The sequence below is a fragment of the Anser cygnoides genome, chromosome 2, assembly GCF_040182565.1.
Source record: "Anser cygnoides isolate HZ-2024a breed goose chromosome 2, Taihu_goose_T2T_genome, whole genome shotgun sequence".
In the NCBI taxonomy this organism is placed as follows: domain Eukaryota; kingdom Metazoa; phylum Chordata; class Aves; order Anseriformes; family Anatidae; genus Anser; species Anser cygnoides.
The window spans coordinates 16,062,843-16,079,313 of record NC_089874.1 but is presented as its reverse complement, the minus strand read 5'-3'; the positions used below and the strand labels follow the sequence as shown (position 1 = coordinate 16,079,313).

The window sequence follows — 16,471 nt, the reverse complement described above, 5'->3', positions numbered from 1 at the left end:
GCGTGTCCGTGGGTCTGTCCGTGTGCTTTGTGTGTGGCTTCACCTCCAGGTGTCTGTGAGACAAACTCACTCCACAAGCGTGCCGTGCATCTCTCGGCACGCTCCTTTTTCCTTCCTTGCTTGCCCCTGTCCCCCACCCAAACCTTGCCCACCACTCTCAGCAGAGACCCAGGGGCCTTTGATGAATACGAGACTTTTAAAGCAAAGCTCTGGAGCCGTCACGCGCTTCTCCTAGCCAACTGGTTGGTTGTCCGTGACTGTGACACCAGCACTGCGGGGTGCCAGCACTGAACCTGAAGCTGAATTCAAAGCTGCAAAGTGCTTATTGGGAAGGGTTTGCTGGGGTTTATTTTCCATGTGTACGGAAAGGGGTGGATTGACATGTCTTCAGAGCTGAGGGCGGGCAGCAGGGCAGCACTGGCCGGACCCCTTGGCATCTCCCAAGGGCTTGAAACTTCTGCAAAATCTGCATTGCCCATGGGTGCCTCACATGCACTTGCACGCAACATCTGTCACAGGTTTCAAGAGGAGAAGGGGCCTAATTTTTAAAACATCCTCTGTTTTCCTCATTTGCTCTAGGAACGGACAAATATTTCACATTAACTATGTTCTTCTCCCAGGTTTTGTCATGAGAACATGGTCTCCGAATTGTAGAGACTGTGAATTATGGCAGCAACCCCTGTATTGCTCTGACCTTTTGAAATGTCTCCGGCATGATTGGCTGCCCGTCCTCCCCTCTCCCAGAGGTCAGGCAGGTTGTAAATATAGGCGAAATGGAAGAGCCAGATAATCAAATTGAACCTATTTCACCGCAGTGCGGTGCAATCACGGCACAGTGCAATTCCATCAGCGGAGGCTGAGTTTCAAGGGATGGCGAAATCGCTCGCTAACTGTCCGCACGGCTTGAGGAGCCAGGCTCACCACCCACGGCTACGTGGGCTCTGTGTTTCCAAACATCCTTTAGCAAAGAAAAAATGAAAAAATCTCAAATTAAAAAAAAAAAAAAACCAGAGTCAGGAATAGGCTGCCATTTAAAAAACAGAAGGACATCACCTGAAAAAAATTACCGTGACATATAAGATGATTGATAAGTTTTATTTGCTTTTTTTTTTCTCCTGCTTTAAAGACACTAAAATGATTTGTCTGTGAAGGAGCAGATAACGGTACTGCTTGCTGCAACACTTCTGCTTGCCTTCTTCGAGGGTGACAAGCACTTCATTAAGTATTTTAGCAATAGCACCGCAACACAGGGGTACAGAAAGTGCCGTAACTCTAGCTATGAGTGAGGATAACACTTAGAAGCGATGTCCTCTGTCCAAGCAGGAGGAAAGCCTGGGCGCTGAAATCCGGATGGTTTTTCAGCAGGAGGAGCCGAGCGCGGCTCTGCGGCTCCGCCGCCTGCGAGCACAGCGCTGCGAGCAGTGGGGTAGCAGGGCATAATTAATGTTTACTTATAATCAGCATCTTTCTGTGCCAGCAATCATGGCAGACTGAAACTAAGCAGGGGAACCAGCAACCCCGCTGCTTTCAGCTGTCTGGAACAATAATTACACAGTGCCACGGCACCTCTGGGAGTCTGGCACCATTTATCCTCCCCGACGCCACGCGCTGGTTACCTGCCACGCAGCGATCCCCAGCGCAGCCGGGCCTCGGCAGCGTTTTCGTACAAAAGGTGGAGAGAATGCTAATGGCCATGCTATTGCTCTGCCTTCAGAAAGCGGGGATGATGGCTTAATTGAGGTTAAAATAAGCTCCAATCAGAGAGGTAAAAACCTAACGGGGCTACTTAATCTTATATAAATACAAGAGAGATACAAGTGCATGAGGAGAGAATAATAACTGACTCTGGTAGGGTTTCTATGGAGAATAATCATTAGCCAGGCAGTGAACAGATTGGACGGGGAGCAGGCTACTTAGCATTCATGCCCTGGTGGCGCAGGCTTTGAGTTGGAGCCTAATTTGAATTTTAGGGTTGGGTTTAAAAAAAAAAAAAAGACAAAAAGCACCTTGTCTGGAGCACAGCAGCATCACGCTATTTATTTATTTATCTGTTGCCCAGGCCTGTGCTGGGGAACAATCAAATGACTTTAACTCTGCAAGTGAGGTAAACTTGGTCTAATCCAAGGGGGCAGTAGCGGTGTGGGGGACTCGGGCGCAGGGATTTGCCCTGCCCAGGGCAGTGTCCCCAAGCCCTGCTGCAGCCTGTTCGTACCCCCAAGCCCCCTTCTGTGCTCTGTAAGGTGGAAAGTGTCGTGCAGCCGCCGTCCTCTCCTCGGCACCGCTGGGAATGCTACCAGAGGAATACATGAAAAGGGCATTTAATTTTTGCCTGACGGCATAGGCTCCTTTATTCTTGCAGGTAATGCCCGTGAAGAGCCTGGAACTAGAATGCTCTTTCTATGTCAAATCGTCGTGAAGGTTTGGCAAAATGTTGATGCTCTTGTTTTTCAGGCTTAGGGGTTGCTGGTCACCTGTTTCAGGGAGTTAAATTGTATGTTAGATTTCAGAAGTATTAGAAAACCCTTCTTGCGTGCAGCAGCATTTCAGCTCTGAGCTGCAATTTCAGCCCTTTTCTGTTCCGTTTGCTCTTGCTTGCAGGAGCTTTTCTGTGACAGCTGCCTTCTTTTCAGCAGGCCACAGGGAAAAACGCAGCAAGCGGCATGGCGGGCACAGGGCCTGCCCAAGTGCCCCTGGCCCTGCGGCTGGGGACGGGCAGAGCCGAGGCATGAAGGGCATCGTTGGCTGCCTTTGGGACTTCGTTCACTTTAGGGCAGCCTGACGGCTCGTCTCCCCTCTTACTTTTTATTTATAGTATCGGGTGAAGTGTATATTGTTACTGTACAATTTCAAAATCGTGCGAAATCACGCGGCTTCCACAGCAATTTGCTTAATGGCTTCGCTTACACATCCCCGTTTTCCTGACTTAACGGGAACTCCTTCAGCTGATGTCCATCATGAGATAAAAATAAACTGCGGGCTGCAGCTCGCTCCCTTAAGGGCTGCTCCCTTACTGTGGCGAAGCACGAGAGTCCTCAGGAAAGCGATGAAAAATTGCACCTGTCCAGAGAATGAGAAATGCCAGGAACCTCGCAGTTTCAGAGGCCTTAAAGGAGAATAATCGCCCTGAACGGGCTGCTGCGTGCTCGGGACGCTGCAAGAGCCCCGTGGAAGGGAGGCAGAGCCTCTCGCAGCACCTTCGCGGGGAGGATAAGCAGACCTGATGCCAGGGTCTGCTGCTTCACCGAGGGCTCGGCGCTGTTGCCGCCAGAAGTCCTGGCAGCCCAGAAAACAACCCGATGGCAGAAGGGTAGCCGTGGCCCTACAGATAGCTGGATGTGTATTTTTCATGCTACCCCACTGCCTGGCAGGGTGACCACGGGTGTTTCGGTGTGGAGTTGGGGGTCTCCTTCTCCATCCCTGTTAGGAACGATGGAGCGGGATGAGAAGGGGGCATTTTTGCATCCGGTGCTCTGCTCTGCAGAGGACAATGCCTGGGGGAAGGACAACTGCTGCGGTTGGGTCAAGGCAATTCCGAAGCGATTTGTGCTTAATGGGCCGGCATCTGCTAAATATTTCACCTCCCTGGGAACGAGCCTGACAGCAGCCCCGTGCGCGTTATCCTGTGGGAAGGTGGTAGCACCGCTGAACGCGAGCTGAGTTAAGGTTGTGAAGAGAGGACTCAGGGCCTCCTAATTACACGTTCCTTCTCTCTTCAATGCTTTCAACATAAAGAGTGGCTCTGTGGACTAGGACAAGATGCTGTTGGCCAACTAGGTGGGAACTAATGCTTTGGTGGGGGGGCTAAAATCTTCACCGGGGTTTGTTTGCAGGGCAGGAGGAAGGGACCCCTGTGGCGGTGTCACCAGCCCAGTAACAACCACAGCGGCCCTGCCACCTGCTCTGCCCCTGGTTAGCCTTTCCAGCTCCTCTGGCCTGGCACAGAGTTTTGTGCCTTGGCTGGGGAGCACGGTGCAGGAACCAAAAGGGAGCAGAGGGCTTGGCTGCAGCCAGCGAGCTACCAGCAAGGTGGCACAGACACAGCTACCACAGCCGGTGCCAGGCGAAATCATTACTAGCCCCGAACTACCACTGCGTGGCTTTTAAGTATTTTATTTTCAGCATTTAAATTGTAGCTTTGGGATAGATGAAGCTTTTTCATGGGTGCCTGGAAGTGAAAGGAATTCAGGATTAGTCATGTTCCTCGTGGTGTTGCAGGTGTAATGCCTATCACTGGGCCAGGGCAAATGAGAGTGTTTCTGGCAGCCTTTAATTTGTCAAATGAATCTGCCAGAATAGGCAGTACCTCATTTTTTGTTGTTGTTTTTTGTTTGTTTGTTTTTGTTTGTTTGTTTTTTCTTTAATCTTGTTTCTTAATGTAGAGAACCTTGACTTTTTTTTTTTTTTCAAAACAATAACGATGTTCAATGAGTTCAAACAGTGTTTCTGTCACCAGCACTGCTTCCAGTGCAGCAGCCGGCATGGACTCTGGGAGCTGCAGGCTGAGGCAGGGCAGCACGTGGCAGCAGGAGGACAGAGATGTGTGATGGGGACAGCAAGCAAGCAGGGGAGCCCCAGCATCAGGGTCCCACCGAGGATTTGTGGCACTGGCACTATCTGGGATGCTCGCAAGGCTTCGTGTGGTGCTCCAGGGAGTCAGCAGCAAGCAGTGCCGGGGCTGCTGTTTTGCTCTCCTGGAAGAGCAAATCCAAGCAATGCAAAGCCCATCCACTGGGGAGGGTGGGGGTCCGTGCATCCCGCTGCAGTGGCACGGTGACAGCCGGGACAGCAGCTTGCAGGCGCTGCCCCTGGCTGTACCCCCTCGCCCCCAGCCCAGCCCTGGGAGCTGCACCTCCCACCCGCTGCGCTCCCTGCTGCTCCAGCAGAGCTTCTGTTGGTGCTGGCAGCAGGGCTGTGGCCACCTGGCTGCTGCTGACACCCAGTGCCATCGGTGCTGGCCGAGTGCTTCAGGAGGAAAAGCTCGGGAGATGGGGCTGGCGAGCAGGGGGCACCGCAGGGCGAAGGGGCAGCAGGAGGTGTGCCAGGCTTCTTGGGTGGGGGAATGCTGAGGGCTTGTCCCTGGGGGGAACGTGAACTCGCGCTGCCCCGTCCCATGCCCTAATCAGCAGGCTGCGTGGCAGCCGAGGGAAGATTTAAAGGATTGGGCTTGCTTAGTCTACAGTAGGGAAAACTGAGACGCAGAAACCTTTTATAGCTTTGTAGGCTGCTATTGCGTGTGCAGAGACGAATGGGAAATAGCTCTCCATGTGCTTTGTGGAACGGGATAAAAGCCATGGATATGGACAGAATAGGGAAAAAGACGAAAGTAAATTGCAGCAATGAGTGCATAGATATGCAAAAAGAAAAAACTTTCTGAATGGGAGGGGAGCTATGTGCTAGAAAAGGCTGTCTGGGAGTTTCCACCCTCTCCATTAGTGGGGTCTGTGAAAGCAGCCCAGACTGCTGCTGGGACCGGGAGAAACACGGTGCTGTGTCCCTCCCAGCCCTGATTTCGGTGCCAGCAGCCGGGCCGGCGATGTGCTTGCTGTGAGCCCTGGCTGGCAGCCCACGAGCTCCTTGTGCAGGGTCTTTCCCACAGTGGCTTCCTTCGCAGGGATGCGGAGGAGGCTGCGCTGCCCCAACCCCACAGTGGGACCCCGCCGCTGCCAGCTGCCCTCTGAGCCCAGCTCTGCTGCACGGCGATGCAAAAAAAGCACTTGAAACGTCTTGGGGAGAGAAGCCTTTTTTGCTGTGAGAGCCCAGCTCTCTCATTTCGGGCTGCAGGAAAGAGCAAGCAGCTTTAACAGCACTTTTCTTGATCTCACCGTTGCTGCCAGAAGCAGCTGCACTACCTGGTGCCACCACGTCCACCCCCGGTGCCCGGTAGAGCTGTGGGAGCTGCTGGCGGAGGAGACGACGGCTTCCCCCCGCTGAACTGCGTTACCTCAGGAGAGGAACGGGAATTCAGCTTCGGCCAGCAGAAGCGCCTTCATTTGATCTGGGGCATGAATGACTAAGCGGGAACAAGGAAGTCAATGTCTAAGCGGCAGGCTACCTGCCAGCTTCATTCAGAGATCTCTAAAACCAGAGAGGACCATTATAATCGCGCTGTCTGGCCTGTGACATACCACGAGCCTTAGCTCACAACCCAGCGGGAGAGAGGAAGCAGGCAGGAAGGAGAGCACCAGGCCCCTCCTCTGGCCTGCAGACCCATCTCCATTCCCTCCTGTGGCCCACAGGCCCATCTCTGTCCCCTCCTGTGGCCCACAGGCCCATCTCTGTCCCCTCCTGTGGCCCACAGGCCCATCTCTGTCCCCTCCTGTGGCCCACAGGCCCATCTCTGTCCCCTCCTGTGGCCCACAGGCCCATCTCTGTCCCCTCCCGTGGCCCGCAGGCCCATCTCTGTCCGTCCACGGCCCAGGGCCGGTGCTGGCAAAATGGAGCTCACCTCACGAGCAGCGGCGGCACTCGACCCCGGCACCACGTCCCTCCCTCGCCCGCTCAAGCTTTCCTTTAACTCAGGGATGCAAAGCAAGCCCAGAAGGCATTAGGCAGCCACCTGGGGAGCTGGTTATGATTTGAAGAGCTAATGATGCCGCCCGCTGTTCGGTGTTTATAGCAAACGCACTGCTCCCCCTCCTAACCCAACTGCGTACATGCAGAAACTGCACCCAGGGACACCCCCGAGCACTCAGCTCGCTGCAGACTGTGATGTACCCTGTGAGGGGGAAAGGTGGGCAGAAAGTTTAGTTTGGGGTATTTGGTGGGTGGGAGCGGTAAGCTAGGGCTAACAAAGGGGAAAAGCACGATCCTGGTCTGTAGCCACAGTGGTTTAGTGCCAAGTTTGTGCCGTCCTCTGGGCAGCCTGCACAGGTGACACAGGTGGTGATTAAATGGGAGCAGGGGATTACATTGCTGTGCCTCAGCATAACGCCGAATATAACACCTAATTGCCTAGTTTACACTCATTTCTGCAATCCAGGAGGAGGACAGACCCTCTGGGAAACAGGAGCAGCACGCAGCCTGCTGTAACTGTCTGGAAGGGACCCTTGTCTTGTTCTACTCTATTTTTTTTAACTACAATACATTTAGCATTAACACTGATGACTGCTTGCTAATGAAGAGTCTCGTGGCTGGTGTGAGCGTGCAGCAGCCCCTGGCAGCACAGCAGTGCTCCGGGCAGCACCAAGCCCAGCCCCAGGCAGGTGTTGCACAGGCAGGGAAGGCAATGGCCCGAGGCACAGGGATGGGACAGGCAGCAGAAAGAGCTGGGGCTGCACGTAGGAAGAGGAGAGATGTCCGGGATTAACGCTTCGGTAAAGGAAAGGAGAGCAAGCAGGAGGGGCAAGGCAGCTTTCACAGCTTGAGACCAAACCCCAGGCTGCAGCACGTGGTGAGCTAGAGAAATGAGATGTGTCAGTGGTTAACGTTATCTTCCACTGCCTGATGTAAAAAACGAAAGCTTTTAATTACAGATTATTTTTTTTAAGACAGCTGTTTCCTTTACACTATCAATTAAACTTCTGACTGAGCAGATTTGTACTATACATAAAAATCTAAAATGGATTTGAAGAAAGTTTAGCTCAGGACCTTATTTTTCTTTCTGCATACTCCCACTTTTCAGCTTTATGCGTGTTTTTTTTTTTTTCTTCTGGTTTGCTAAGACTGTACATCCAGGGCTACCTGTGCTGTTCAGGACCTGGTGCCACAGGGTTCAGACACCTGGCTGGCATGGGCAGTACCACTGGAGCAATGCAGCAACTTTTATTTCTGCGTTGCACAGATTCTGGCTGTGCATCCATGATTACACTGCAGTAACAGAGTTCTTGACTCCCATTACCACACAGGTGTTTGTATCAAGTGAACCCAGACTGCAGCTCACCCCTGACCAGCGGACACAGAAGCTGCTCTGGAAAAGTCTGAAGAAAGGCGGGCACTGCTGTTCTGCAATGTCACTTGAACTCCACCTACTTAGAGAGACACCCTTATAAAACATTGCCACGTCTTCATCTGTATTGCATACAGGGGAAAAAAGGGGGGAAAAAAAGAAAAAAAAAAGGGAAGAAAAACCCCTGCTCCTAGCAGCCTGGCTTTCTCCCAAGTCTCTGGCTTGTATTCCTGCAGATTTTCTAAGCTACTGTTTCTTTACTCTCCTGGTTGTCCATCACACCTGCTTTGTCCGGTTGCCTTCGCTCTTTTGCATGTACTTATTCCCACACTAAGGATCTGCTCTCCCCTTCCCTGGTGAATGACATTTTAGTGCAGTAAGCTGCAAGATTAAATAAACCCAGTGCTATCCCTAATTGTTCTCATTTGCAGCTCTGAGCGTGCTGAATGCAACGTAGATTTCTTCTTTTGAAAGTAGTAGCTAAGTACCTTTAACAAACCCAACTGCATTTGGGGAAGTCCTAGGAAAGTCTAATATTAGAGCTGCCATTTAATTCTCAATGAAATAAAAAGGACCAAGAGGCCAAGTTCCCTCTGCGTGTCTTTCATGTTGGTCTGTTACACAGTGTGATCTTGTTTTACAAGTGCTCTGTTTACAAGAATGCTACGGAAAAAAAAAAAGTTCATTTAAGTCCCACAATCGCATAGGGCTACTTTTGTAAGGGTCTGATCCAGTCCTACCAGCTGCTTGCCCACAAAACTTTGCAATTGTGGAGGCTAATTAAGATTCCTCAGAGGTGCTCTCCTCTCCTTGGCAGTTACAGAGCGCCTCATTAGACATGCTGTACCTCCCCCCGCACCCGAGCAGAATGCCCCACTGTGCCTGCTTTACGGCATGGCTGATGAATTAACCGATTGATTCTGAAAATATCATTACTTTGGGGCTAAATAAAGCTGTTCCCTTTAAAGGGGAAAACGTCAGTGCTCCACGTAAGAATAAACTGATGCTACAGTACCTACGAACTCCCTTCTCTCCCACACTGCAAGAGTCGAGGATTTCCTTGCTGGAATACAAAAGGTTCAATAAAAAGGGGGTTCATCCTGGCTCTCAGTGAGGATGGTGAGGAAAGTTTGGTTCTGGGCAGTAAGCACAACCTAGCAGCTTGCACTGAGGAGGCTTACCTACACGCACCGCCTCTGACTTAAAATTAGTTCCAGTTCAACACGAAATGAGTGTATTTGCCTGCTCTGTGTCCACTTCTCTAGCTTTAAAGAGAAGAAAATCATAACTGGTATAGATCAAGCAAGTCTGAGAGTCGCTTGGTGGTAATGTTACATGGCTGATCTGCAGAGGCACGCAGCTCTATTACTGGAACAAAATTTGAAGTGGCATCAATGCATGGTACCTTTGAGCAATTATGACTGCAAGGGTTTGTATTGTCTTAAAATTGGATTCTAGTCTAAAATCTAATCTGGTTCATCTATTCCTCAGTTCAGGCTTTAAATTTGTTCCTTCTAATGCAAACAGCTTTCCCTCCCCGTGTTTGTGCAAAGATCTGTTCTTGATTTTCAAAAGAAAGCTAAGTGTAGGAACAAGACAACAAGGCATTTCAAGTAGGGAAGAAACACCATGTGCCGACATACACGATTTCAGGTTAGTCAAGACCATCAGCTTGGACAGCCTCCTCTTTCTGAACAGTTTGAGTGTTTAGCTGCACCTCTTTTGATTAAAAAAAAATACATTCACTTCCCCAAACTAAAAGTGAGAAAATTAAAACTTACAACAATTTCACTGCACAAAACCGTACTATATATTGCAATAACAAAATGCTTTATTTTCTGGGAATACAAGGAAAAGCGTAATGGCCATCCTCATTACCAAATGGTTCTAAAAAGGAATTCTTTCTTTGAATACAGAAACACTCATACAGAAAAGGCGACCTGTAGATAAGCTATCTCCCTTAGCAACGGGAATTCTTTATTTTACAGCTGAAGTTGGGATTTGAATAATCTACAACAACATATTTCAACTTTGTTTATATCTTCCAGTAGATGGGGGCACATCTGCCACTCAGCACCGTTCTTGTTTGAAAGCCTAACAGGAGGCTGAAAACACAACACAGATGTAGCTATCACAATTCTCACCCACCTTGCTTTGCAACAAACCACAAGACTTCACCATTACCACAACAAGACAGTGAGAAAGCCACAAGGTAACTTGTCTTCTCTTTTATCTATGAAGACTTCTCATCCAAGCCTTATGCTCATGAAATTCTTGTACCAGTCATCTGATTACACCTCACTACTTCACCACATATCCCCTTAGCTGCAATCTGGAACTTTGTTGTGAAAAGCATACAACAGATCAAAAAGTGAAACGAAATTATTTCCCAATGTATCTGCTTTTTTACAATAGGTTTGGAGCCGAGCTGTTTTAAAGACCACAAATTTATATCCATAAATTACTTCTGCCGTCTCTGAATTTTATGTTAGAGTTTAACTTGTTAAAGAGAGGGACGGGAAGATTCCTAAACTTGTCAGGGTATAAAGTAACCTTTCATCTTTTAATCCAGCATGACAACTCTTTGCTGCAAGTAGTGTCCATGCTAAGCAGCACAATACACCAGTCTTACTGTTTAAATGGGGTTCATGTTGTCTCAAGCGGGAATGGCAAACTCCAAAATAACTAATGGTTTTCTTTATTCAGGTTAGACATAACAAATATGTCAGATACAGCAGTTAGTCTAGAAAAATACATTTAAAAAAATCTTCAGCAGACCATGCTCCCTGTAACAAAATCTTTCAAAACCAATTTTACAAATTATTCTACATTAATGTAAAAAGAAATTCTTAAAATTTAGCATCATGGATTCCATCAAACATCTATCAAAACATGAGTTTCACTATTTGCAGATGTTAGAATTCATAATACATTTCTTTCTAATGTATCCTGTACATATTAAATAACCTAAAAGGCTCTTCTTGTAGTGCATTAACAGTTTAGCAAGCACACTCAGTATTTTTCCAGTACCATTTGCATTACAGGTATTTGCCCGCAAATGTAATTAACATCTAAAAGTGCACACAGTTAGGTCCCCCCTCCCTCCCCATAACCTGTTTCACTGCTGAAACCCAGACATCAACTGGAAACATTATGCTACTGCAGCTAATCTACCCATGATTAGAAATGTGTGACTAGAACGTTCTTCTTGAACTATACAAGAACTGAATTATATACAAGAGTCAAAAGGACAGCCTGTATTTACATCAAGAAACTTCCACTACCACAGTATTATACCAAGAACTCAGTACAGTGTTACAGTCAGTATTTACTTAGGATTTAGCTGTATATCAGTATAACACAAAACCTAGCTCAGAAAACGCCCTGAAAAAAAAATGAACATATGTATTAAATATGACTTCTGTTATGCCACAGGACAAATATCCATAGCTGGATGCTGGTACAAGTTCAGTGTTTGAAATAGTGTGCTGTTCTATAAAGCAACTAAGAAGTTCCAGAACGGTTGCTGGGGAGGGGGGGGAGAAAAAAGGAAAAAGGACAGCAGATGTCATGTAAGAAATTAGACTAGAATAACTAAACCAAACTGTTAGCACAAGTTTAAGACAGTCACTGCATGCAGAAATTTCATGGAAAAAGCATCAGACAGATCTGTATCGCTTGTAATACACAAGCCTAAAGTGTAACTTCACTGATTTTTTTTCATATCAGTTGGTAGAACTTTTCCATAACAAGTGGGAATATTTTAAGATTAAATTCCAGATTATCCAGTTTGAGATTACTAGCTTTACTCTTCAAGAAATCCAGTGTATGAACCTATATTGCAATTCTCAAATGCTATTTAAAAAAAAAGGCAAACTAATTTTTTCAATTCACTTTTTACGCTGATTTTTTTCAAAGAAATCCAAACAAAGTGTTGACTTTAATTTGCATTAAAGTGGTAAAACATTTCTCCTGTTTCTCCCCTCTCCCAAAAGTGCAAAAATCAAGTTGCTGCTTGGTCCACAAACATAATACATCATATACAGAGAGATTTTCCTTCTGATGGAATACTGCTGCCAACTCATCACTTCCAGTTTCTACTCCGAGAAAAATGTCAGCGTCCAAAGATGGCATTCAATTCCAGCAGAATTAATTCTACAATCTGATTCTGGTATACTGTGTGGACTGCTATGTTACCAGTCTCTTTCTCTGGTTTTAATAAGGTTGGACCAAAAACTATTGCTACACTTTGATAGGTCATTCGGTTCTTTTCTCCATTCTCTACAACTCTGGAAAGGAAAAATACACACACACAAAAAAGACATCAGTGTTAAGACTGATGGGATGACAGGAAAAAAGAAACAGTCCAAAGCAAATGACTATTCATAATATTTACCTACTAGGCTTGTAATTAATACACCTGCTGTGATTTCCTTCTCCACAGAAAAGTTTTACTTTGAAATATTATTCTTGAAATCCTCACAAGTTCTCTAACTTATGTTATAGAAATCAGCTGTTAGCCCTTATGGATTTTGCAGTAAATATCACAGTTATGACACATACTGTCTAAAGTCCATTGGTGCTCTGCAAGTTTGTATAGAACAGACCCATATACTGTGTTCATCAAGTCCAATATTTGCAAGAAAAACACAGTGGAAAGTGTCACCTACTATTTTTCATTTGATTATTTAGCTTTAAGGAAGGGTCAGTATTCTTTCTAATACTTACCTCTTCAAGTGTCTAAAGAGTACTTGCATAGTGTCCTGATTTGGTTTTGGCAACTGTTTAATTAAATCTTTAACAGCATGGACACGCTGTCTTGGTTCTTGCTCTGCAGAAGGAAGAAACAAAACCTCAGTATTTCTGTTTAAAACTTCACCATAAAATTTAAGAGACTGGGACTAAAAGCTCGTTTTTCAGGGCTAATATTAGAGAACATACTGCCACCTCCTGGCCAGCCTGTATATTACTGGCCGGAAACTGCAGGTGACCCTTACAGACACTCAGAATCAAAACTTTCTTTTTACTAAGATAACTGAATTGCACATATTTAGCAGAAGTTATATAAAAAGCACACGCACGTTTTCCAGACTTACTAATAGCATTGACGAAGTCATTGAAGTGATTATAAGTGAAGAGCGGCTCCGGCAATTCTCTGAAAAACATCTTTAGAGCTCCTGTGATGACATGTATATCTTCCCATTTACTGTCATTCAAGTCGAGTTTCTCATCTGAGACACAAAAATAAACAATTAATGATAATAATTTAACTATGTCTTTTTTTTTTAAATATATAACTTAGCCTTCTTTCCCACAGTATTGTTAAAGCAGTGAAGATTATATTCCCCTTCAGCCTTTTCTCTGCTTTGTACAGAGCAGTAGCAGTGTAAAACCTTTCGTATTTATAGGTGGCTAGGAGAATACTTCTCAGAACAAGCACTGTGTGAGATACTCATATGGCTGCATTCTAATAACAACACTGCATGCTCTCTTAGAAGGGCTAAAACACTGTCAAAAAATCTAGCCCTTGGGAGACATGCAGCAATTTAGAGGCCCCGAACTGCTCAGAAAGAAACCAACAACAGAAATCTCAACAGTAATTCCACCTCAGCCTAGAAGCAGGGTCTTTTCTGCAGCCAAACTGTGTAGGGCGATACATACCACTCACTCCCTTACCAAGGACACTTTCCCTTTCCAGAGGAGAATATGAACTCCAATATAATACAAAATTTACTCCTAGAACCTGTTAATCAGGAAACGAGTGGTCAGATAGTAGATGGGCTACTGTTCTTTTCCCAGCTGCGAGCCACCTTGATTCCCACTGAACAAAACACTAAGGTATAGATACACAGAGTTTTACAAGAGAGTACAGTCAACAACACCTAGCAATCCCCACACTAAAAGGGCATAGCAAATCTTGCTAAAAAGCAAGCTTAATGCTAGTGGAAACATAATATGCTTACTTACTGTTTTCTCATAAGGTATGCAGTTATTTTTTTTAAATCTTTTTGCCCCCTTGAATTCTAATACCACCTTTCTTTATAATTATGTTCTAGCAATACCTCTGTGCTCCATGCAAGAACAAACCTCCAGGATGTTAGTTTTGTTGTTTGTCTTTTTAAATGATCTGTATGTCTACTACACACTAACTTCTGCTATTTTGAAGTAATTTTACTTTGAGGATGACAATTATGAAAGATGGTAATTATACATTAAGAGTTTTTTTTTCCCCGAGCTTTCTATGAACTTCAAATAATCTAAAATCTATGTAATTGCAATATAGTTCACGGAAACTTACCATGATTGACTGCAAATCTTAGTTTCTGTATCACTGCAAGATTACCACTAACTCGGTATAAGCCGTCAACGTCGAGTCCTAAAACAAAGGGATAAATCCATTTTGATACCTTACATACATACGGATTCTGGAATTATTAGACTCCTTGCTTATAGGTCTAACCTGCAAAACTAAAAACAAAAGCAACCCACCTAATCTTGTAATAATGACCACCTGTTCAACAAAATGAAGTCATCATCAAAAAATGAAGTTAAACTAGCTTTTTTGATGGGCAGGGCACATAGGAGAAGATTGTTTTCAGACACAAGTTTGGTAACATCAGGCTCAAAAGTAATCTCTAAGCTTCCCTACCCAGTAGAACAGTAAATGAGGCAACAGCTCCAAGTTTTCCCAATGAGACTAGGGATCTCAAATGGTTTTCATGGGTGGGCAGGGCAGGGTATATGCAGAGTCCAACATGCAAGAACCAATTATTTTGTGGATGTTCAATTTTTTAATGCGTGGTGGTTAAGAAAAATCAAATCAAGTCATGCACAGAGCATCTCAAAGTTGTCAAGTGACCAGGTTTGCAAGAAGGAGGATGACATGCATGCACACTCACTATTCAACAGCCTTCAAAAGTAGACAGGTAGCCCCTGCCAGCACTGAACATTCAACCAGGCAAAGAAGAAAACTGTGTCCCTGTAGTTGCTACTGCAATTATTCAGAAGTGATTGATTAGCAGGTAAAGAATTTAATTGAAATGCCACTTGGATGCAGCATGTGAGTCAGTGCCACAGAGGGTGAGTGTTGCCAGAATACCTTCAGTCCCTGTAGCTCCTCAAGGAGTAGTCTGATGCAATACAGCACAGTTACCAGCACCATCTGACATATCCCTTTTCCCCATAATCCACTAGTCACTCCTTTACAGAAAGAACTGATTTGAAGTGTGTTGGCAGTAGCAAGAAGAGTTGAGGAAGTGGGGAAAAAAACTGTTCATTTCTGTCAGCTTCCCCTCGGGTATTTAAAAAGGGAAAACTTCACCACTATCTTCACTGCAGTCCTGTCTTTAAAATACAAAAAATTAAAAACAGAACAAAGCAAAATAACCCCTTTCTCTCAAACTGCAGACCACAAATGGTAGTAAGCAGTTATCTTTTCCCTCCCAGGCCATAAGATGAAAAAGAGAACTATGGGTTGCAACAAAATCCTAAATGAAGTTCCCATGGAAGATACCTTAAAATTCACTTGTAGTATTCCCCTGTAAACACTTACCCTGATTCTCAAGAGAATGTTCTCAAATTAACAGACTGGTATATCTGAGTGATAGTTATGGCAAATCCACTCTCAGGTGATATGGCAATGGCAATAGCAAGAAACAAGCAAGGAAACGAACCCCGACTACAGCCAAATCAGAAGTCACAACCAACGTATTTCCAACAGAAAAAAGTGAAGATGTCCTTTACATCACGCAACCCAGAATGCCACATACAGCTTTCAAACATACCATTTTCCCAGCTATTAGGTAGGAAAGACTTATTTTCAATGAAAGTAAACAAAAACTGAGTCAATATGTGGACACTGATAATCTCCAGAACAGCGTAAAACTTCACATAGCAATCCGTGCAAGAGGCTGAAGTAGATCAAAATAATAGACTCCTCTTCTGGCAGTCAAAGCTTATACAGAGCAAGAACACCAATTTTTTCTATAAGTTTGTTTCAAGGAAGTGTTAATATAAGTGACTTTGTAAACATGCTTAAACCTTCCAGAAACTAATGGTTGCATTCAGACAGTCTCTCTTCACCTGGAAGAAAATTTTGATGAGATGAGATCTTCTATTACTTCTTGCAATCGCTCCTCTTTTAGACCCCTACTGTTAGGAGGCTGCCTTTTCCTTATCTTGAAAGATATTAAATAGATCAATTCCTCAGATGCAAGACTTCCTCTCTTCTCCCCAAATTGTACTCCACCTACCCACCCACGCACTCTTGAAAACTCACTGCTAACTACAGACACAGGTTTCAGATTATTTTCCATAAGTAATCTACAGCATTTTACGGATTAAAACATTCAAAATTAGACAGTGTGATGAGCAATAGAGATTTGGAAACAAACAAAAAAATTCACCATACCATGTTCCTCAACATGCTCAATACACAGCTTCACGAACTTTGGCACCGTGCTGTTTTCTCTTTGACACAAGCTGGTGAGATTGGAACCAAACACTTGATCTGGAACCAAGTAAAGAGACTGATTTACAGTGGAACAGGATTCAAGTGACAGAACTAGTTCAGGTTAAAACAAACCT

At 45.4% G+C, this 16,471-nt stretch overlaps 1 protein-coding gene and 1 long non-coding RNA gene across 15 annotated transcripts in view; both read right to left on the bottom strand.

Moving 5' to 3' along the window:
- Window positions 1-16,471, bottom strand: part of LOC136790016 (uncharacterized) — a 301,984-nt gene that overhangs the window by 190,661 nt on the left and 94,852 nt on the right. The window lies entirely within an intron of this gene.
- Window positions 9,697-16,471, bottom strand: part of ARHGAP12 (Rho GTPase activating protein 12) — a 77,768-nt gene continuing 70,993 nt past the window's right edge. For 13 of the 14 annotated variants that reach the window (XM_048076556.2, XM_066991520.1, XM_066991523.1 and 10 more), the window contains 5 exons: window positions 16,296-16,394; window positions 14,184-14,261; window positions 12,982-13,116; window positions 12,614-12,716; window positions 9,697-12,174 (listed from right to left, as the gene is read on the bottom strand). In XM_048076556.2, coding sequence (XP_047932513.2) covers window positions 12,000-12,174; window positions 12,614-12,716; window positions 12,982-13,116; window positions 14,184-14,261; window positions 16,296-16,394 — 590 coding nt within the window. In that variant the 3' untranslated portion in view covers window positions 9,697-11,999. Of the gene's footprint in view, window positions 12,175-12,613; window positions 12,717-12,981; window positions 13,117-14,183; window positions 14,262-14,984; window positions 15,230-16,295; window positions 16,395-16,471 lie in introns of those variants that run through there. The other variant, XR_010829084.1, reaches the window with a different exon arrangement.